Below are 22,971 nucleotides of genomic sequence, written 5' to 3'. Positions count from 1 at the left end.
TTAATACAACAACAGTAAACTACATTACTACATTTTGCAACAGTATGCATAAAAAGCCAACATCAGTGCAAATGTTGAAATAGCTTCTTTCTCACCAGATCAGCAAATGTGCATGTGGGCGAACCCGCCTGGAGAAGGATAGAGGAGTGGTGTCTCAGTTCCTAAGACCATTGGAAATATGTGTTTTCCGATGGTCTTAGGCGACCCCTGTGAAAGAGTCCCAAACCACAGGTTGAGAACCGCAGCTTTAAATAGTTCAAGGTCTGTTTGTTGACCTTTAGGAGTGCTTTCTGGTCGAGTGTGATGTGGTACCAAAGTTTCTATTTATCCTTTACATCTTGGTACATCCTATCTATGCTGTAAGATTCCAATGAAGTCCATCCTAGAGCCATCAGGAACTCTCATTTCAACATGAATCTTTCTGTCCCCCTCTGTACTGCTTCTGTCTTTCTGATGGACTTAAACACAATCTCTCCTGCATTAGGATTATGGGATTAACGTATACTTATCTCTCCTCATAAATTGTGCTGTGCCAAGGACGTGGAGCCACATCTTAGCTCATCTTAACCATTCTTGGAGTAAATATTGAATGAACCCCACTGTGTGTCAGGTGTGGTACGGGTCCCTGGAGTTGGAGCCCCTCCCCACAGTGATCAACACAGAGCTCCATGGATTTGCCGTGTAGTGAAATCAATCTTTGTGACTTGACCTAACCAAACACTGACCCATCCATTTTGTAAAGTGCGTGTGTGAGACATGGAAGGATATATTGAAGGAGATCCAAATTGCTATAAATTACATTTGATCTGAACATATTTCAGCTGCTCCCTATTCTGCTTGGAGCACCATTAACTGGACTCTTAAGTTATGACCAAAAGCCCGGAAGTGCTGTGGGGTATGAACTTCTATTGCTAGGTGAAGTGGAGTTTGGATGAGTCACAGACAAAACCAAGTATGGACCTTATTATGAGTCTTGAAGAAAGCCAGCTTGAATATGTAAGGCGATAGATGGAAACTATGGGTCCTCTGGAAAAAGACCATACATACATATGATGTATTAATTATCTATCACCACGAGTATATAGAGCCATACACTGAAGGGGAGGAAGGAGGAGCAAGAGAAAAGACAAATACAAGTGGTGCTTTTATTGGCAAACATTTAGGCCAGAATTATAATGGTTTATTGTTGGGGCGAAGTCCTGGGGATGGGAGTTGTCGGGAAGGCTCTTTGCACTCTTGGCAAATATAATATATATACAAGGTCTGAGCACTAGACCAATACTTTTAAAATGTTACTGGTTTTACTTTTTTTTTAAAAGTATATATCAGCTTGGACAGACTCATGACAGCAAATACTCCTTCCTCAATTTAAACTTTGACAATTTATGAGGAAAAGGATCATTCATCATCTTTCCCTTTTGGAGACCACAAATTATTGGCTCCTCTACCATGTGGCCTGGATTCTAGGAAAAGCTCGTGTAAACAAACCCAAGTTACAATGCTTAGAGTAAGAGGGTGAGTCATAAACAAAACACAGACATATGCTCTCAGATAAATAAGAGCCTGGATCGTCTGCTTCCCATTAATTATAAAACAAAATGAACTTTCCATATGTAAAGCCCAAATCACTTAACTTCAGTGGCTTGCACAAGACAAAGGCCAGGATTGTGGATATTGAGATCCTAACAAAACTCGATTTCAACTACAGAGAGTCCTCTCAAAATATGTTCAGGTGCTGGAGTGCCAAGATCCCTTTAGAGGAGGGCTTGTGGACATCCAATTGGAAGGTTGGCGAGTCAAATTCACCAGATGCCACCTATGTAGAACAATGAGGCCCTTGGCGTTAGTAGAGATTTGTAGCTTTGGGCAGTTCTATCTGCCCTACAGAGTCACTGTGAGTTGACATGAATCCCGTGGCAATGGGTTCAGTTTCAAGCTATGCCAGTATTTTTTTAAATACTACTGGTTTAACAGTTTAAAAAGTGTATATAATCTTGGACTTAGAAAAATGGTAGTTCCCACCCCTTCCCCTTCGTTTTATATGTTGTGTTCCATTTATCACCTAGGGCCTATGTTCAAAGGAGTCCTGCTGGCACCACGGGTGATGTATGGGGCTGCTCTTTGCAAGGTTGGTTGTTCAAACCCACCGTCCACCGCTACACCTCAAGAGAAAGATGAAGTTCCATGGTAGCGACCTTTTTTTAAAAAAAAAAATGGTACAGGCTGGTCTGAAACCCTTGTTGAAAACGGAGTATTTAGTTTATTCCTTTCTGTGTTGAAGTCTCGGTTTTCTGGGGCAAGTCACCAAGGATGCTCCCATACATGGATGAGATGATCGAACATCTGACATTCTGTCCTCAGTCCCTTTGCTCTGTCTTCCGCAAACATGCCCTGGAGACCCAAACTCTCATTTTCCCATGGTCTGCTGCAGACTCTCTGGTCTCTCCTTAGTTTCAAGAAGCTTCTTGGAAAGTGTCAACCATTCCTGGGGATGTGTCAAAACCACATTTCCTAGTTATCCCAAGACGAGGTCTCCCATGACCTCTCCATCAGGTGAGGGACTCTAAGAGAGGTAGGCCGGGTTGAGCTCTTTCTTTCCAAAGTTGACCTCATAAAACAAACTGAGAGTTAGATGCAAACATCCCAAATCCAACCCACTGCCATCCAGTCAATTCTGACTCACAGCACCCTGAGAGTGACCCCAAGGCAGTAAGAAAAAGGGATTTTTCTGGCTGGGTAGAGGAGGTATAGATGGTTTCTGATTATCCATTCAGCCAACAATTTCTGTAACATACTGTATCCTAACACACTGCCGTTGGGTCAATTCCAATAGAAATGCCTCTCTGGGTTTCTGAGACGGCCCCTCTGTGTGGAGCAGAGAGCCTCACCTTTCTCCCGAGGAGCAGCTAGTGGGTTAGAACTGCTTTGCTTCAGGCAAACAGCCCGATGCACAGTCACGATGCCACCAGGACTCCATATGCCAACAAAAATCCCCCTCCCATGGGCCTGATTCCGACTTAGTAATCCTATATGGCAGAGTTGAATTGTTCATAGGGTTTCTGAGATCATAAAGCTTTAAGGAAGCAGACAGCTTCATCTTTCTCTGGAGGTGTAGTGGTGGGTTTGAACAACCAACCTTTCAGAGAGCAGCCTAATACCTAACCCACAGTGCCTGCAACGCTCCTTCGAACACAGGCCATACAAGCTAAGTGGAACACATCATAGTTGCCTTCCTATGAAACTGAGGGAAGGGCAAGGGTGCTACCATTTATGAAGAAGGGAAGTACAAGCTGCACTGGGGTTGGAACCCACTTGTTGGTAACTGGTGTGGTGGCTGGTCCTGGTCCTTCTGTACAGCCACTTTGTCTTTTTCTAGAATTTCACATGTGTTTCCTCAGCACCATAGGACATCATTCGTGGTCCCATTGTACAGGAATGAAAACAGAGAATTCAAGAGGTTCAGAAATTCCCCCAAGGCTACACATCTCAAAACCAGTGGGTTCAAGAATTGAAACAAGCGTTGTCCTATTTCAATCTAGCTTCAGATCCTTTTATTTTATAAAAGCAGTTTGAGGCTAGTAAAGAGTGAGAATTCTGGTTTAACTACAAAACCAGTCCCCATTTAAGAAGGCACATGTCATTTAGTTTCACCAACTGTTGCCAGGTAGGAACCTCAAGACACATTTGCCAGGTCATCTGCGTTTCAAAAAGCCAAGACGTTTCATTGTTACATAACCTTTTTCGATCTATAAATGTTTCCAATTAATATATTTTTTTAAAAAAATAAGCTCACTGCCATTGAGTCGATGCTGGCTCACAGTGGCCCTCTGGGGCAGGGCGGGACTGCTCCTGTGGGTTTCTGAGCCTGTAAAACTGTTCACGGGAGTAGAAAACCCATCTTTCTTTCTCCGGAGGAGCAGCTGGTGGTTTCTAACCACTGACCTTGCTGTTAGCGGCCCACTGCGTAACCACTCTAACGACTGACCACTCTAATTCTAACTATCGTGGAATTTCAAGTACTCCACATACTAATCCAGAGCTTCTTTTCCAGTCTCATCTGCCACTGTTTGCACCTCCTCTCAGGAATGTTGTAAGCCTGTCTGTCCTGTTTCTGTCCGCTTTATCGCATCCAGCCCACCCTCAGCCGTCCACCTCAACTCTTCTCTTCCCAGACCCTCTTGCTAACTCCGCTAGTTAGACAGTGAGGACTGATCCACGACTTCAGGACAGCTGATTGGAGAGTGCGTGTTTTGGAGTCAGGTCTTCCCAAGCAGTCTGGAAGTTCCCCTAGGGCAGGGTCTAATGGATTTCACAAAGTTCATTGCAAAATGCCATTGTCTTTTTAATTCCATTTTACCCCAAACTCGTGGAAGCACCCTTTCGTGTATTTTCGTAGAATTGAATGCAGTGTGGCAGGTGCTTACATAATATTTCCCAATTTGTAACAGAGCCTTATAGAAATTTGAGTATAATGAACTTGGCAGAGCAGTTAATATCTTCCAGTGGAGGATGACTTGGACTGTGCCCAAGATCAAGGTATTTAGAGGGGTGCTGGGGGTAACATCCTGAAAGATAGTCTGTGATGCAGGTTCATGACCTCGTTTTTGACATGAAAGCATATGCAAGCGTTCATTTAGGTTTCATATGTGATTCATTTAGGGTTCATCGGCTATTTTATTTCTTGCTGTCACTGCCTAAACGGTAGAGATCATGTTTCCCATTGCAGTGATAAGAAAACCCAGCAATCTAAGTCCTATTATCTGAGAGCATAAAACTATGGCAACCTGTGCAATAATGCTGACCTTGGAATCCCAAATTCATTTTCCACTATACGTCAGCACAAACCAGCAAACAAAGAAACAAACTCCTACTGAACAGATTCAGACTCCTGGAAACTCTATCAGAAAAAGCAGAACTTGCTGCATAGCCTTTCTGAGAAGAAATCTTTACAGGCGCAGACAGTCTCACACCCCCCCCCCCCCCCCCCCCCCCCCCCCCCAGAGAACAGTTGGTGAGTTTGAACCAGGGACCGTAAGGTTAGTAACCCAATGGTTAACCCACTGTGGCACCAGGGCTCTTAGACCTCAGTAGAATGGCCCGTGAGTCTGGGCTTCCTAACTCCTGCCACCTGTTGTCAGTGAGTCAGCTCCGACTCCTGGAGGCCCCAGGTGCGCCAGCATTGATCCGTGCTCCAGGGGGCGTGTGGTGCTGATCACTCCAGAAGTGCTGACCACAAGGGGCCTGGGGATGGACTGGACACGCCAACCTTTCAGGCAACAATCGAGTCAGTGGACCTTTGGCATCACACATTGACTTCTAGTTCTTCACTGGATAATGTTTATAACTCAGTTCACCTCTCTGAACTCCCTTTTCTTATCTGTAGGATGAAGGCGTCAGCAAAGGACCAGGGGAGTCTTTTCTAACCCAGTCTTTTCCAGTCAATTCCAGTTTAAGAAGCAGGAGCGGGAGACCTCTGAGGGATGCTGTGGGATGATTCCAGGGGCACCCACGGCAGACCAGAAGGACAGAGGGGCAGGTGCTCTCTGTCTGTCTTTGCCATCCCTGTCTCACCATCCTCTTTCTAGGCCTTGCCTATCGCACTGTCTTCTTTGCCACTTGCTCTGCTTCTTTGGACTGCAAGAGCCTGCCTGCCATTCAAGATCCTTCCCAATGGCAGTGATCACACAGCTCTGCCGAGATGCCCCAGGCCATTTCTGCAACAACATTTGGGACAGACTTTCCTTCCTTCTCCGCAGCTGGGCTCAGTTCCCTGGAACTGAGAAGTTTTTAAAACTCTCTCCATTAGTGACAGGAAACCTCCAGCCTCGTCCCCCTTTCTCATTAACACAGTCGCTTTCGGTTGCCACTAAATTTTTCTCGCCACCATCAAACCAGCTATCTAATTAGACTTCTGGAAGTGGAAGAAGCCGGAGAAGCTTGTCAGGCCCTGCACTTTCATCTGCAAACTGATCATGAAACATTCGTGCCCTGCCGGTTCTTTGCTGCATGCAAACCTGGCCCGGAAAGAGTCCTTTCATTCTCTGCCATTTAGAAAGAGGAACTTGAATATTTGATATGAAATGAGTATCTTAATGGAAATCACTTCACGTGTGATTGATTTTCTTCTCCTCATTAAAATAATTGTGCCTGACCCCTTACACAGGGAGCCTCACAACCAAACCTCTGACTGGGCGTCTATGGCTGTGTGAATGATCTTGTCGCTGGGAAGAGGCCACGATGTATTATTAGCATTACTAGATTTTTAAGAGGGTCTGGCTTGGCCACAAAACATCCAGGGGAGATAAAATGAATGAAAAATTCTCAAACATACAACCCTTTTAAACCTGTCTTCCCTAAAATTGCACCTCTGAAGAAAAGCAAATCAACAAGTTAGAATAAGTCCATACCTATTAAGGGTCTAAGAGGCACACACCCCAACAAAGAATCAGCCTCCCTATTTGGGGAAGGTAGCCACTCACAGGGTTATGCATCCCCTAGAAACACCAGGATGCCCTTGGTCCTGGGACTCGGGTCTGCACACGCAGATCGGGGGACAAGTCACTCAAGGTTGCTGTTTGCTTGTTTGCACACCTCTTATCTACGTCCTGGAAACTCATGGGACGGACAATTAACATTCACTGAGTGAGGGCAAATGTAAGGAAGAAACACCCACTTTTTTAGGGGAATAAATACTCTGGCCACAATGTATCACAATTATATAACACAATTAAAATAGAGAGCAGGTCAACAGAACCTCCTGGGTTCCCTTGAAGCGGTCATTGGGAGGCTCCCCAGGACATGTGCAGCAGTGAAGTCACTGATGGGTGCCTGCTCCTTCTCCCTCTCAATGAACACAGATGCCCTGCGTATACACGGCCAGCTCAACTGACTCTTTGCCTTGAAAATCATCAAGTCCAAGGATACCTGAGAGATCTCCTATGTAATGAGTGCAACACGGGGGCTGCTCATCTGCAGGTTGGACGCTTGAACCCCCAGCCAGATGAAATGAGAATGACGAGGCAGTCTGTGGCCCCCAAGACTGAGGGCCCTAGAAAGGCTATGGAGCAGGGTTCCATACCGTCCTGTAAGGTTGCTCTAAGTGAGAACCAACTTCACGGCAAGAGGTCTATTTTTCAATAAGATCCCCTGGCGTGTGAGCTAGACATTGGCCTGCCATTGTCCACCCACGAGGCAAGGGCCTCGGAGAGCCACTCCAGGATGCTCCTTTGTAGGGGTGGGGGTGGGGTCCAGGGAAAGGTTTGTTGGTTATGGTGCTGGCAGGGTGGGGGAGATACATCTGTGTTTTAATGTACTAGAGAATTCTATGCAGGAAACATTTGTCCTTCAGTGCATTTTGACCAGTATTTAATGAGTACATATATTTGTTCCCCTCAGGGCAAGGAATTGGGGAGGTAACACTGAGTCAATTCTGATTACAGAATGGGCAGTCTAGTGAGGGGCATGAGTGTGAGGAAAGAGGCGATCATCAATGGAGGGGTCAAGGCACAGAGGAACTGACATCCAGCTTGGCTTTGGGGTGGTTTTCCCAGGGAATGTCAAGTAAGAGTCCTTAAAACTGAAGGTACCTGTGCTGAGTTTTGAAGAATCAGCATGAACTTGATAACCAAATTGAGTGGGTAAAAGAGAGAACCGTGCCATGGGCACAAAAAGATAACACTACCACTACCCCCAATAGCAATAATTGCAATGATCACCCATTTGCCAAACTCTAACTACACCCCAGGCCCTCTGCTAAGTCTCACACAAATCATCTCAAGCATTCCACACCACAATCCTCTACATGGGATGGTAGCCTTTCAGTGGTGTTTACTGACACCCATGCTTCCCTGAAGTGGGAATACAGGTAATCTGAAGCTAGGACCACGAGTTCAACAAGAGCACTGCACAGCCCAGGCATGGGGTTCTGAAAAGTAACCCCAACTTGGAAACAAAGCAAACAGATGACTGCTGGCCCTTTCTGGGTTCTCTTAGTGCACTGTTTTATGAGCCAGCACTATTAAGGGTTATGGGTTATCTCGGGGACTGTACCCTTGTTGAATCCACTACTGGCTACTGCTTAGAGGCCCAGACTCGACTAATTTACATGTTAACTTGTGCCTTTGTTGATTTTCGCCTAGTAAAGACACAGCAGATAATGGTTTTATTGTTCCCAGCAGCAATATAAGAAGTGAGCCACCGTAGCCCGGCATTCTTTCTCCAATGACTACAGTCCCCCATCCTCTCCTTCTCCCTCTGACTAGCTTTATTACCAGGCTGGCCTCCTCTTTGAAGAGTTGAGTGGGGCGTGGGCATGAGTTTTAAACTTTTTGGAAATGATACTTGTGACAAGAGTGCAGAGGAGTTTGGCGCTGGTTGAACTAAGAAGTCATACTTCTCTTTAGGAAGGTCATTCCGCTTCTAAGCTGAAGCTTTAATTTCTTCATTAAAGGTCTTGGCCAGTTTTGCTTGGGCTGGTAGTTTGGTCAATCACTAAAAGAGTTATCTCAGATTAGTCCTTGCCACGAGCAGGAAAATGTCTGAAATTATAATGTAGTGGTGTAATTTAAATCTTTTCCCTCAATGAAGGGTCCGTATGAGTCAGAATCGATGCCATGGCAGTTAGTTTGGTTTCTGAGTTGATGGGTTTGGGGAGTTTTAAACAAGGAAGACCATATCGATTTGAGAGAATAATGGATTACATTTGATATAAAACAGATGAACACGAAGAATTATGCTCCTTGTGCTTGCCCCGGTTCTTTCGACCTCAAACTATTGAGAGTTAGTGATAGTGTTCTTGATATGCGTGTGTCCTGTCCCACCCCCACGGACCCCCACCCTGCCTTCCTTGGATTTAAGGTAAGAGATTATCTCCGTATGTTTGTGTATGCGCATGTGTGAGAGAAAAAGAGAGAGATTGTGTGAACAAATGATGTCTCACCATCATTCTTGTTGGTTTAGACGTCTAAGTGTGGATCCCTCAAGATTTTGTCTCTTTGATGGGTACTGAGTACTTCACAGATTTGGAATCTGCTGGTTCATTTTTTGTTGCTGGTAGGTGTTCCCAGGCCAGCCCTTGACTCTTCCTAACCCTAGGCACAACAGTGTGGTCCCTGCAGAGATGCTTGGTTCCATATGCTAATTTTGGATCAATATTGACTAATTGTTGGGAGTTAGTCCCAGGCCTTTCTTTCTAGTCCATCTTTGTCTGGAAGCTCTCCCCCAAAACCTGTTCAGCATTATAGCAACAAACATGCAATGCTCCCCTGACAGATGGGCGATGACCCACAGTGCACCGGCCAAGAATCAAACTCAGACTTTTTGATGGAAGGTGAGAATTCTACCAATGAGTCCCCACTGCCCCTTTGCTAATACTGTCTCACCATGGGTCAGTCGTGGAAACATAAATTTGTCACATAGTGCATGACCTTTCAGAGAAGTTTGTTCAATAAGGAGAGGATCAGAAAAATTAGCCTGACTTATTCAGGTATGGATTATCTGATATGGTTATTAAATCATTACTGGGCTGTGTAATAGATGCTGTTTCAAATTATGCATCACTTTGAACAAACTTTATTGAAGCCTTTACTGCATTAGCCTTAATCACTCACAATAATTATGCAGCACTTCCCTGAATTGGACTGTCTGTGTGGTACACCCCTATCCGGTGGATCAATAACTATTGAGCAATCTGATCGCAGAGGCTGAACTGTTTGAACACTGGAGGCAGCCACTGCCATCTCTGCACCCCGGGAGTTTACGGTTGACAGGTTCTGGGTCCTGCCAACTTCTTCAGTGGCTCCTCCCTGGCCCCGGTCTACAGATCAATAGCTTCATTGTCGACATCTCTCTTAGACTCTCAGAAGCTAAAACATGCCTGAAACAATAAGAAATTTGGAGTCCCTGGTACACACACAGGGACCCTGGTAGTGCTGTGAGTTAGGCGTTGGGCCGCCAACTGCAAGGTCTGTGATTCAATAGCGCCTGCTGCTCTGCAGTAGGACAAGGCTGTCTCTTGGAAACCTTCCTGGTACAGGGTTGCCTTGAGTTAGAATTGACTTGATGGTAGTTGGCTTTGTTGTTCATACAAACATAAGGACACATGCTGGGGCAGTAGTTAAGCACGTGATTGCCAACCCAGACGCCAGCTACTCCGTGAGAGAAAAATACAGCAGTCAGCTCTTACAAAGCTCTTGGCTAGGGAAACCCTGTAGGGCAATTCCATTCCTTTTCATAAGATCCCTAGGAGTTAAAATCAACTTCATGACAACAGTTTGGCACAGGCGCACACACACACACACACACACACACACACACACACACGCACACATACACACTCATATACACACACAAACACACTCACTCATACACACACATAGACACACACACATGAAGTCTCACACACATACGCACAGACTCACACACACATTCACAATAACACTCATACACACACTCACACACACTTGAGCTATAAATGACATATTTTTAAACCTTCGACCCACGTGCACTTCTTCCACACTGCAATGTTTATATAACCAGGTGGAAAACGATTGCTCTCACTCTATTTTTTTTTTCTGTTTATATCAAAAGATCATCTGTTTGAAATAGTACTGTTATGACTGATTAGTTATTTGGCAAGAATTTATTGAAAGTCTACCATGTTTTTCTCCACTGCTCTCCACTTGATGGTTTGGGTGGTTCCAGGATTGAGTTTGCTTTGCTTGGTCACCTCTGACCTTGTGTAAAATGGCGTGAATGCTCAGCTACTGCTCTTCAATCATTCACTTCACTCAGTGATGATTTATTGAGCATCTACCACCCTAGAGGTAAGGATAAGAACTGCACTAGGTACTTGAGTATTCCTTTCTTCTTTAAATGAAAGAACATCCTAAGTAAGTTTCTTTTTCTCCCGAAGAGGGATTTCTTAAGTTTCTTTTTTAAGCTGCTTCATTTGGCTTTTCTGGATCAGAAAGACCAGAAAGGATTCCCCACAGGCTGAAAGCTTAGCCTCAGGCCGGAAGGAAATGCATTGCCTATTTTACCATGGAACATGAACAAGACTCGAAAGAGAGTAAAAACAAGCAAGTTGTTGAATCAGAAATATAGGCAGCAATTGCCCAAGCACTCAGTTAAGTGAAATCAAGCCAGAAACTTTTTATTAAACTACCTTTTCTCAAAGCAGAAGGGCATGGGCGGCACTGCAAGGTAAGGTTTGGTGTGCTAACCAGCGGGTTGTGGGGCAACCCTACCCACTACTCCTCTGGGGAAAGTGATGGCTCACTCTGCTTCCTAAAAGATTTCGTCGCAGGACCTCTAGTTCAGGTCATGATGAGTCAGCATTGATTTGATGGCGGAGAGGTCTTTATACACGTACAAAGCTTTTTAGAAATAAGAATAGTGAACTGCCACTTACTTTAGACACATCATCAGGAAAGATACATTGCTGGGAAAGGAGATTGTGTTTGATAATGTGGCAAGTAAGAAAGCATCAAAAAGATGGCCTGACAGAATAGCTCTAACAGTGACCTCAAATATAGGCAGCGCGACACAAGGAAATGTTTCCTTCGGTTATGTAGAGGGTCCTGTGAGTCGAATCCATTCAGTGCTGTTGGGTTACCAACAGCAACTTGGACGTGGTCTTTGGTTCAGGTTACCCAGACCACCGAATTCAGAGTCTCACAAACACTGTTTGCCAGCAGAAGTATGAGTTCATGTTGAAAACCCAAACGAATGCACTGCTGTTGGGTTGATGCCAACTCACAGTGATCCGATACTGGGTTTCCGAGACTGTACATCTCCATCAGAAGAGACAGCCTCTTGTTCCCCTGAGGGGCAGCCGGTGGGTTCTGAACCACAGAACCATTGATCCCTGCGCTCCATTATGTGTCCATGGTTAGGGAGGATGAAATCTGTCTTAGACAGCATGGCCCAAAGAGAGCACTCAAATTCCACTGGAAGTCAGGCGGTCCATCAGGAAATTCGGGTTTCAATTCATGTGAATGACCTCAGGCCGACCAGTTAGTCTCCGGGGGCATCAGTTTCTCCCCACGTGAAGTGAGGATGTTGGACGCATGCCCAGTGTGTGAGTTCTGAACTCTCTCAGGTTTGTGGGAAGCTGTTTATATGCGGAATGAAATTGTGGGACAGCCTGGCTTCCAGCACCTGGGGTAGATCTCTGGCCTGCTTCCCCCCCTACCCCTTCACCCCCAACACACAAACCAAAGTTCTGCTCAGCAGCTTGAGACCCGGAAATGGACCAAAGCTGTGAAATTCTCGTGAGGGTCTCACTTCAGTTCATCCAGAAACCAGACAGTCATGCCTGCATCCTGAAACAGGAGAGCCTCGGCTCAGCTCTGATTACCAGCGAGACTAGTTTAAAGTTTAATACCCACCTGTTTCTCTCGCCTGCTTGGCATATTTGTAAATTATTCACCGAATGCAATACAGGAGGGAAGCCCACATGAGCGCGCGATCCCAAGCACACGTTCTGTCACGCTGAACGGAAAGAGTGCAGGGAAGGAATATTGAGGACCACCTGTCTTTGGCTCCTGGGAAATATCTACGCTTGGCAACCAAAGGCGGAAGCACACAGGCTAATTTGTGAATGCATAAAGGGAGGCCTCCAGTGCTTACCCGACAAGGTCGAACAGGCAATAATCTGGTGTCGTGAAGAGCATGTCGTGGTCTGCATCTTCACTCCAGCCAAATGATGTCTTCCCTCAACCCCCTTCCAGGACTCTGCCACGTTGCTCCCTCTGCCTGCAATGTCGCCCCCAACTACACAGACAGACCTTGGGGTCACTTCTTCCACCGCGACTGTCCCTTCTCTAGCCTCCTTGTGTCCCATCACCATTTTACCTGGCTTTCTGATCAAAAGCTTGCAGTCCCCACCTGGAATGTGAATGCTGTGATGACTCTTTCTCAAATTTGAGAGATGAATCCTCAGAGCAAAATTCCCAAAAGTGCTGGAGAGAAAAAAACATTTCTAAGACAAGGTAAAGGATCGTCCCAGAAACATGGGCTTTGGGATCAAAGAAGAGCCTACCTCTCCTCCTCCTGGAGTCTCTCACAGGCTCTGAAAAAGTCCTGTAGGAAAGCAGCAAGTTGAACTCCATTCCCTGCACTGACATACCCACTGAGGCGCCCCCTGTCCCCCTACAAACTGTGGAAACCAACTGGAAAAGGGTCACTGAAAATATTTTTGGGTTGTTATTTCAATAAGGCTCAGTTTCCATGCAGGAGGTGGGTGAAGAGGCAGGTTGCGTTCCTTGTCAAATCCCCCCTTGAATTAGAAGATGAATTTGGACTGATTATCAATAATGAGTCTCTTCATGGACTTCCAATCATAACACCCAAAAAACCCAAACTCACTACCAAGGAACTGATGCAGCCTCACAGTGACTCTATGCGACAGGGTAGAACCACCTGTGCGTTTCTGAGACTGTAACTGTTTCCTGGAGTAGAACTCCCCATCTTTCTCCTGCCGAGTGGCTGGTGGTTTTACAGTGCTAACCTCGCAGATCGCAGCCCAAACACGCAACCATTATTCCACCAGGGCTCTTATAACGTAATACATGCACTTTAAACGTGCGGTGATATGCTGAACATTTACAGAGGTGATAATTCCACAAAGGTGATAACGCCACCATTCTGTGGGCTGGGAAGATGACGCAAGTAGGGCACAGTAATGAACGTGAACACAGCGATGGCTGTGACGGCGGCACAGGACCTGGCAACCAGAAGGTCACCTTGAGGGAGTCAGCCCATGGTCACTGACGAAAACTGAGACTGCACATCAGCGAAGGAGGGGACCGTGACCTGCATTTGGCAAGAACATTCTCAGGGGCCCTTCTTCATGCCCACCTCCAGCGCGGAGAACCCAAAGCATCTGGGAAGTGCTCACCTGCGTCTGAAGTTGCTGCAGATGCAGCCAGGAGCGATAACACTGGGCTGGGCGCAAGGGCAACGCTGTCCACTGTGGCCGGCTTCTTCCTGGTCATCACCGTGGACATGGAGCCCTCGTTCTTACTATGCACTGAGGGCTGGTCCACTTTTAAGTGGGGACTTGGCATCCCTGGGTGGAAAAAAACAAAAAAACAAGAAACACTTTCGGTTACTTGAATGGAACAGGAAATCAAACAATATAAAAACGGAAAGTGATGTCAGGAGATAGTGCAACGATTTGACCTCCTTCTGGCACAATGAGATTGAAATTTTAGAACTTTCAAACCCAAACAACAAAGAAGTGGCATGACAGGTTTGGGTGAGGAGCTGCACTGCCCCTGGCAGGTTGCCCAGAAGGGGCCCTGGGCCTGATACAGCCGGAGAAAGGATCAGTCACACCCTGGCCAGCGTGAGTCCATGAGGCTGCCTTATGTGGGACAGGAAGTGGGTCAGGGCACAGGAGTAGCCTCCCCACAAAAGGTTCCCACCTTTCTTTTGCACGGCTTCTCGTCTCATTCAGATCACACGAAAGGGGGTATCAGAACTGGGCATGATCCATGCTATGTGGTTGCGGAGCCTGAAGATGTCAACCTTAGTATGGAAAAGGGGAGGGGAGGCCCCAAGGGTCTCCAGCTGGAATGGCCACGACCCTAAGGGCGGTGCTCTTAGAGGTGAGAGGTTCCCAAACAAGTCTTGGGTGGAGAATGAATAAGCTCCAGGCAAAGTACCAGCCTACGGGAGGTGGGAGGACATGTTGGAGACCAGTGGGCCACAATGGCCCTACTGGTGCAATGTGTTCAAGACTGAACAAGCTAATCAAAAGGTCAGCAGTTCAAAGCCACCCGTTGCTCCATGGGAGAAAGATGAGGTTGTCCACTCCTTAGAAACCCCGGGGAACACTTGCACTCTCTCCTAATAACCAACTATAAGGCTGTTCTTGAACCTTGTTCCTGGGCTAGCTTCCAGGCACCACTGCTTTCCAGCTGTGTGACCATGAGCAAGTGACTTAACCTCTCCAAGTGTTCAGTGCCCCTCACTGTCAGAAAGGTGCAGTCACAGCACTGCTTCCTATGGGTAACTGTGAGCATCCACTGAGTCAATACAAGTAACCTCTGGCCCAGAGTCCCTGCCATGAGCAGTTTACCATTATTGCTATTTCCATTAGGCCTACTCTTCCTGTTAAAACCTGTTACTTCTTCTGGTCTAGTGTACTGGTAGTCACCAGCCCAGTTGTCTTTCATGCACTAAACAAGACGAAGATTTGGGCACCTTTTATAAGGACAGATTTAGAATGTTCTGTGTCAGTCAAGCAGAGGGGCAGAGGCTGAGAATGTCTGAGCCCAAGTCAAATGGACATGGAGTCAAATGTATTCATTTAAAGCCTGCAATTCCCGTGAACCTAAGAGAAAAAAGGTCGAGCGGTGACAATAACATTTTGGTGCTCTATTGAAACAATTCTTGATTTTTTTGTATTCAGAACCACCTGAGGGGTACAGTCCTCTCCCAGAGCAGCAGTATCTCATCCCCACGGTGATTTCCGCTTCAGTGGGCCCTCACAGCAAACCCTTGATGTACACGGTGAACCGATATAAAGCATACTGTTGTTCTCCTAGTTTCAAACACAATCCCACTGTGGTTGAGTCCGTTCTAACTCGCAGGGGTCCAAGACAAGAGCGCAGTTCTGAGAGGGTAAGAGAGCATGTACTAAACTCATACGACTGGAGACTCAACCATGAAGTTCCCAAATAGCCAGGTGCAAAACACCCTTTCTTTTTCTTGCTCGGCAGGACTGTCTTGGGTATCGAGAGGCTGCTGACAGCATGTTGCCCACTAAGGCCACAGAGATCCACATACCACCCCTGGGAAAGGCAGTGTGTAACCACCTGCTGTGGATTGAACTGTGTCTCCCAAACAAACGTGCTGTAAATTTTGACCCCTAGTGCCATTGGTTCATATGTATCATATGAAGACCGAACAGTGAAGAAGGGAGGCCAACGAAGAACCGATGCATTTGAATTGTGGTGATGGACAAGAATATTGAAAGTCCCAGGGACTGCCAAAAGGACAAATGGATCTGTGTTGGAAGAAGTAAGGTCAGAGCGCTCCTTAGGGCAAGGTTGGCAAGATTTCATCTTATGTACGTTGGGCATATTGTCAGGTGAGAACAGTTCTCGGAGAAGGATCTCATGCTTGGGAAAGGGGAAGGGCAGTGAAGGACGGAAGGCCCTCAATGAGATGGATGGACACAGTGGCTGCATCAATGGGCTCAGGCACAGGGACAGTTATGACAATGGCACTGGAAGACCAGGCAGTGTTTAGTTCTGTTTTGTGCAGGGTGGCTCTGGGTTGCAGCCAGTCGATGGCACCTACGACCATACCTGCGGTCATACACCTGCTCCTCACTGAACAGCCTGTTCATGTCCAACATTTCCTATGTATGACAGCAGTAAAGCATCTACTCTCTATGTTGAGCATCAATGACATATTTCTGGTAGTAATGAATGTTGAGGTGCTGGCAAGAATAACACTGGCTGTGATCTTTCAGGCATGTGCCCACTTGGCTGGAATGTGATGCTTATAGAATAAATGGCGTGATTTGGCAGTTATGAAACTATATAGTCATTCTCTATTTTGTGAACTGATGTGGTTATCCTTCTTTTTTTGCATAATGTAGATTTTCACTTAGTGACCCGGTCTTTAGAAACTACCCATGCCACAAATCGAGTGTAGTCTTGTGTAATCTCATATGGGAATGAGTTTTCTTTTTATGCCAATAAGACAGTCTTGATGTAGGATGCATCCTAGGTCACTCTCTTTTGCGATATAAAAGAGATCAAACAAGCAAGTGAGAGCAGCTGTGATGTGGGAAGATGTATTTCAAACCACATGCAGATCGCCCAGGAAGCGAGGAACAAGGACCTTCCCTGAGGGTCCACAGAAAGAGAAAGCATGCCTCTGGAAAAGGCACCCTAAGTTCCAACTTCGAGAAAATGGATTTCTGTTTGTAAATTCTTGCGGTATTTCTGATATAGCAGTCCTAGATAAGTAAGATACCACTCACAGAAGAAAATTTTACCTGCATTTTCTAATACGCTCCATCCCAGAGCAGTGGTGACTCGGTGGTAGAATTCTTGTTTTCCATTTGGGAGATCTGGGTTTAATTTCTGCCCAAGGTACCTCAAGTGCAGCCACTTGCCTGTCAGTGGACGCTTACACCTTGCTGTGACTCTGAACAGGATTCAATAAAGGTTTCAGACTAAGATAGACGAGGAAGAAATGGCCGTTGATCTATTTCCAAAGAAGCAGCCAATGAAAACTCTAGGGCTCACAATGACTTATTCCCTCGAGTTGGGGGCTAAGTTGATGACAGCTAACAAGGACAACGACAACCTTCCATCACAGTCACAGGACGTCAGCTCGAGAGGCTGGGCACAAGAGTGCCAATTCCCCTCTTCTGAATTTTACATTTCATTCCATTTTGCAGGTGGAGAAAAAGACAACCAGCAAATTTCAAGGCCGAAAACAAGCCCACGAGGCCTATCAATCAAGACAGCGCCATGAAGAATGTGGGTCCTATGCCTCATTAGTGAGAAAAACAAGACAACAACAACAAAACACAACAGGTGTGACAGTGATCAGCGAGATACTGACATGGCATTATGTAAAATGCACTGTAAATCCCTGTAAAGAGGCACGCACAGCAGGTGCTCTGAGGATGGGGATCAGGAAGCTTGGTGAGGAAGAGGGAATTTCTGATTTATTTCCTAGCTTTCCCGTTAATGGAGATAAACAAAAACAAACCACAAAAACATATATTAGGTCGTTTTTGGTGCTGTTCATTGACTTGGCGCTGTCATAGGGAGCCTGTGTATGACAGAACTGCACATCACCCAGCCCCGTGCCATCTGCATGGTTTGTGCTGAGATTGAGACCATTGTTTCGGTCACTGTACCTCATCCATCTCACCGACTGCAGGTCTCCTTTGCCGCCCTTCCATGTTACCAACCATAATGTTTCCTTGAAGAGATTCGACTTTCCTGATGATGTGTCCAAAGGAAATGAGCCCAAGTCTTGCTTTCCATTGCTTCTAAGGAGCAGTTCAGTTGTATTTCTTCTAAGATTGGTTTATTAATTCTTCTGGCATTCTATGGTGTGTTTACCTTTTTTTTTTTTCACCAACTGCATGGGGAAAATTAACACTCTAGAACTCTATTAGAATATAGCACTGGGCCGGAAAGACTGATGTGCTTCAATGACTGGTTGCTAACCAGTTGAGTAATAAAGACAGGAGGCATGAGCCTGAGGAAATGTTCCCATTTCTGTTCTCTTTGTTTCCCCAGCAGTCTCCTAGTCCAGGAGGTGCCAGCAAACCTTTTTTTTGTCTCGCACCACTGAAATTCTGAGTTGTCACAGGCTTACCAGTAAGAGCTTCTATAGCAAAATTCACTGATCCAACCACTTTGCACCTGTGGACACAGGTTGGGTAGGTAGATCTTAGCTTAAGTGATTCCATGCTGAGAAACTGATGGCCATAAACAGGATTAGCAGGCAGATATTTACCTCTCACTTGGGAGCATGTGGATTTCAAGTCATTTGGTTGTACCCATTTTCATGCAAATGTTCAGAATCCAAATTAGTCTCAGTCCACCTAATTTCATTAAAGTTGATCAGATCATACCTCTATTGGGCATACTTTGTTACTCAAGTGTTTATGTTACAGAAAAGTAATAAAATGGCACTTAAAACACCCTATAATTCAGATTGTGACTATTTAGCTGTCTCAAAAATCCTAGGTAATTTAGGATTTTAAAGATTATAATACTGCTGGTTGGCTGTCATGCTACGAATGTGAAATAAATTGGGGTGAGGGGAGGAGAAAAGCTTTTTCTGAGGTACTCTTGGATTTTGAAAGGATTATATAAGCAAATATAATACAAATACAAATATAAGAAATATAAATGGACAAGAATAATAGGCAAGTGTTATGCCAACACACGATAGTAAGGTTTTGTGTCAACGTGGCTGGGCCAGGAGTCTACATGTTTCGACCAAGTGATCCTCCATGACATGCCCTGACATAATGTAATCAGCTCCATGATGGAATCTTCCATGAGCAGCCACGTAGTTGTGGAAGGCGTGTGGTGGAGTGAAATCCCTTACACTGGTCATGGCGCCGATGGAAGTTTCGTCTCGTTACATCGTAAACAAGGTGGAGGTTTCTCCTGATACACACACATATACACTATGTGATACACACATAGTCTAACAGAACATATCTGACTTCTCTCTGATCAGCTGCCGTCATCAAAAAGGCTTTCTCCCATGTTACTCAACTAACATAAGCACTAAAGTAGCAAGTTTCATATAGATAGAAAACTGGTTTTGCTTCTCTAGAAAACCCAGCAAACACAAAAATCTAATGGAATAGTCCTTGAACTCTAGACTATTTCTCCAACAGCACTGTCTTCAGACTGCAGTGAATGTCTTGTCCTTGAGTGAGTGCGTTGAGCAGACTGGCCATTGGACGTTGCCATTTCCTTTCTCTTGAGGTAGTGGTTCATGCCCACGGAGAGGTCCTCAAACGACCAGAGACATTTAAAATTGCCTCCCAGCAAGAACGTGGTTTCCTTTTCCCCGTGGGTGAGAGCCTTTCGAGGATGGCAGCTGATTCAAAAGAAGTCCAGATATATTCTGCTAGGGGGTGGTGGGTGGTGAGGCTCTGGAAAGGGGTTGCTGCCTCACATTTAGAAAGTAGAGCACATGGGCAAGATGTGCTCTGAGCATCCCCGAGCCCCCACACAGGACAGATTGCTCTTAGGCTTGCATATTTGGAGGCCAGTGTATTATTTAAAGGCGGAAATAACAATGCTAATAACTTGTGGATCCAACATCTGTTCATAATTAAAAGAGAGCCAAGAAGGGGAGAAAAATAGCTCAACCTATATAAAAACAGTCTGCTGTAACCTGTTGACCTCTATCGATAAATTTTAAAAAAGACTTTGAAATCCTGCTGTAGCCTACCAAGGGATAGTCACTCACTGTTCAAAGGTAATTTCTCATAGGCCACTTATCCCCTCAACCCTCCACCTGCACACCGTGTTTGCATTAGGGATGTGATTTATGGATTCCCACTCCTTCAATGCAGAAGCGGACTTCCTGTTGCCTTGGTTACTTGGAGCTCAGTTCAAGGTTAAACTACTCCCAAATCAAAATCAGCAGTGAGCTCCACATCTAGCAGCCAGGTTATTGACTGCCCCAGGATGCGAAAAGGTCAGAGACCAAAGCACTGTTTACTGCCTTAAGGGTGGGTCAATAGCTCCAATATTTTGATTCTGTTTCTTCCAAAGTAGGAGCTGCTCCAGGTCCCCCAGGTTGCTCAAGGTCACAGGGGTCATAGAGGAAATGCCGAGTCTGTGGTGGCCAACTTTTCTAGGATCCTTTAATGAGCTCTCTGACCGTGGATAATAGCAAACAATCTCACCTTAGAGTAATTGGTTTATTGCTTTATGGTTGATGGAGCTAGTTATCGAGTGACTTTATCTTCTTGGTCTCTAGGGAGGAAGTAACAAAAACCACTTCCTGGGATCCACTCTTTCCAAACTCACTATCATTGGAGTTGATTCTGACTCACAGTGACCCTGTAGGACGGGGGTAGAACTTCCCCTGTGGGTTTCCAGTCTATAAAAGCTTATGGGAGAGAAAGCCTCTTCCCCCTGCTGGGCACCTGGTGGAGTGGAAATGTTGAGGTGGTGGTTAGCAGCCATTCTACCGCCAGGGCTGCTTTCTGGGAGAGCTCCTCCTATCCCTCTTGTCCAGAAGAGAAGGAGGAGGCTCAGACAGAGATGACTTGTCTGAAATCACAAAGGTGGGAAGCAGTAATGTGATGTGGATCCTCTGCTCTAGGTTGGATTCTTATTTGCCCAGTTTCTTGCAAACTAAGCAGCTGGTGGAATGGATGGAATCACACCCAGGGGTCCACAGGTCCTTCAGTTTGCACCACCCACCATTGAAAGCAGCATGTCTGGCAGCAAGTGTGCAATGAATGAAGGCTTGTGGAACATCTTAATTTTCTATCCGTGAGACTTACACCTGCAGATGTTTCCTGGTGGCAAAACCTAAGCTGACCCCGGGGGAGGGACAGACACCCATAGGGTGAGGGTGGCATTGCCTCCAAACACCTCCAGGCCCCTTTTATGCTGCAGAATTCACAGACTGGCACAAACCAGGAGAAATGCTGTCTTGGGCAGTCAGTGGTTCTGAGCATTGCAAAGAACATGGCATTCTGCATGTAACTTGCTCCTTGCAGCATTGCTGTGAATGGCAAGAGGCAGATGGTGACGTCCCCAATTATCAATAAGAAAGTGGATGATCCGTCCTGGATGATCCCTTCAGGACTAGTGGTGAGATTGGCGATACCGGGAGGGTGGAGGGAAGGTTGGGTAGAAAGGGGGAACAGATTATAAGGATCTACATATAACCTCCTCTGGGGGACGGACAACAGAAAAGTGGGTGAAGGGAGATGGACAGTTTAAGATATAACACAATAATACTTTATAAGTTATCAAGCGTTCATGAGGGAGGGGGGCACAGGAAGGGAGAGGGAAAAATGAGGAGCTGATGCCAGGGGCTTACGTGGAGAGCAACTATTTTGAGAATGATGAGGGAAACGAATGTACAAATGTGCTTTACACAATTGATGTATGTATGGATTAAGAGTTGTATGAGCCCCCAATAAAATGATTGGAAAAAAAAGAAAGAAAGAAAGAAAGAAAGAAAGTGGATGGCCAGAGGCCCGATTTGCTCAAACTCCTGTGTCACATGTTCCGGAGCAGTGGTGCTGAAGTTCACGTCTCTTGACTTAAATGTGTGTTGTCTCTTTCCCTGTTAAACATTGAGTTTGGGGTTCACCCCCAAATGGCATGTTTTTCACAGAAAGGAAGATCTCTTGAAAGCTTGATAATGATTTCCTTCATAACATCCTGCGTGTCCATTCAATCTCTCCATTTCTCTCCCTCGTTTTCTCTTTTGTAAATGAATATCATCACCCGCGGTAATGGATACCCTTAGGATTTGGGAAGTATTATTTTTCTGTGCCGAAGTCAATACACCACGTATTTTCATTGTGTCGTCTTATCCATTAATTCAGCAAGTATTTCTCAACCGGCTACCATGCCATTCATTTGAGTCATGCTCAAAATAATGTCCTTGTTTTCTGAGGATCACATTCTAATAATCTCTGCATCACATCATGGTGGCAATTGCTCTTTATCAGGTCACTAAAAAAGTTCCTAATGTGATTTTTTAGGTTTAAATCGTCTGAAGGCAGAACGTCTGCTATGCATATGCTACCCTGGGCGAATGAAGGAAAGACAACTCCTCAGGATGGACCGCTAGAAAGAACAAATCACTCTTAAAAGAAGCACAAAGAGCCTTTTCCTTTGACATGAGAATGGTGAGATTTTGACTTGTCTACTTTGGCCACCTCTTCAGGAAAGCCCAATCACTGAAGAAGGACCTCATGCTTGATACAGTGGAAAAGGAACTCCGCACTGAGATGGATGGACCCAACCGTGCAATAACATGTCGAGCAATGATTCCTCTGCTCTCCAGAAAGTTTCCATGAGTCATAGCCGACCCGAGGACAACCAACAAGTAGGTGGATGCATTCCCACGGACACACAGTGTAGCAAACAAAAGGCTCCTTTGTGTAAACGAGAAATAGACACAGCTTCCTGTGTGTACAGGCATCCCCGTGGCTCCTGGCTTGGCAAGAGGAACAGACTAGGCTTCAGCCTCACTGCACTCTGCAGCCAGGTGCCCTGGGACAGTGACCAAAGGACTCTATTGTATGTGGCGGTTCCATCAGCATGTGTTTTGTGTCAAATACATGTTACTTCCTCCCAGGATGTTGAATAATGGCTTTCAGACAAGGTCACTCCAAAGCAGACTACGATTCAGCCAGCCTAGAATCAATCATCTTGAAACCAACAATTAATTATTTAATGAGCGCTGACCAGCAAACTTAGAAGT

The 22,971-nt window shown here is 45.7% G+C and overlaps 1 protein-coding gene across 1 annotated transcript in view; it reads right to left on the bottom strand.

Moving 5' to 3' along the window:
• The window catches only part of SETBP1 (SET binding protein 1), a 413,338-nt gene that overhangs the window by 18,286 nt on the left and 372,081 nt on the right, over positions 1 to 22,971 (bottom strand). The window contains exon 5 of the mRNA XM_004702964.2: positions 13,901 to 14,071. Within this exon, the coding sequence (XP_004703021.1) occupies positions 13,901 to 14,071 (171 nt within the window). The remainder of the gene's footprint in view (positions 1 to 13,900; positions 14,072 to 22,971) is intronic.

The sequence above is a fragment of the Echinops telfairi genome, unplaced genomic scaffold, assembly GCF_000313985.2.
Source record: "Echinops telfairi isolate 266 unplaced genomic scaffold, ASM31398v2 ScPeMD7_7400;HRSCAF=8409, whole genome shotgun sequence".
In the NCBI taxonomy this organism is placed as follows: Eukaryota; Metazoa; Chordata; class Mammalia; order Afrosoricida; family Tenrecidae; genus Echinops; species Echinops telfairi.
This window is presented reverse-complemented; position numbering and strand designations above follow the sequence as displayed.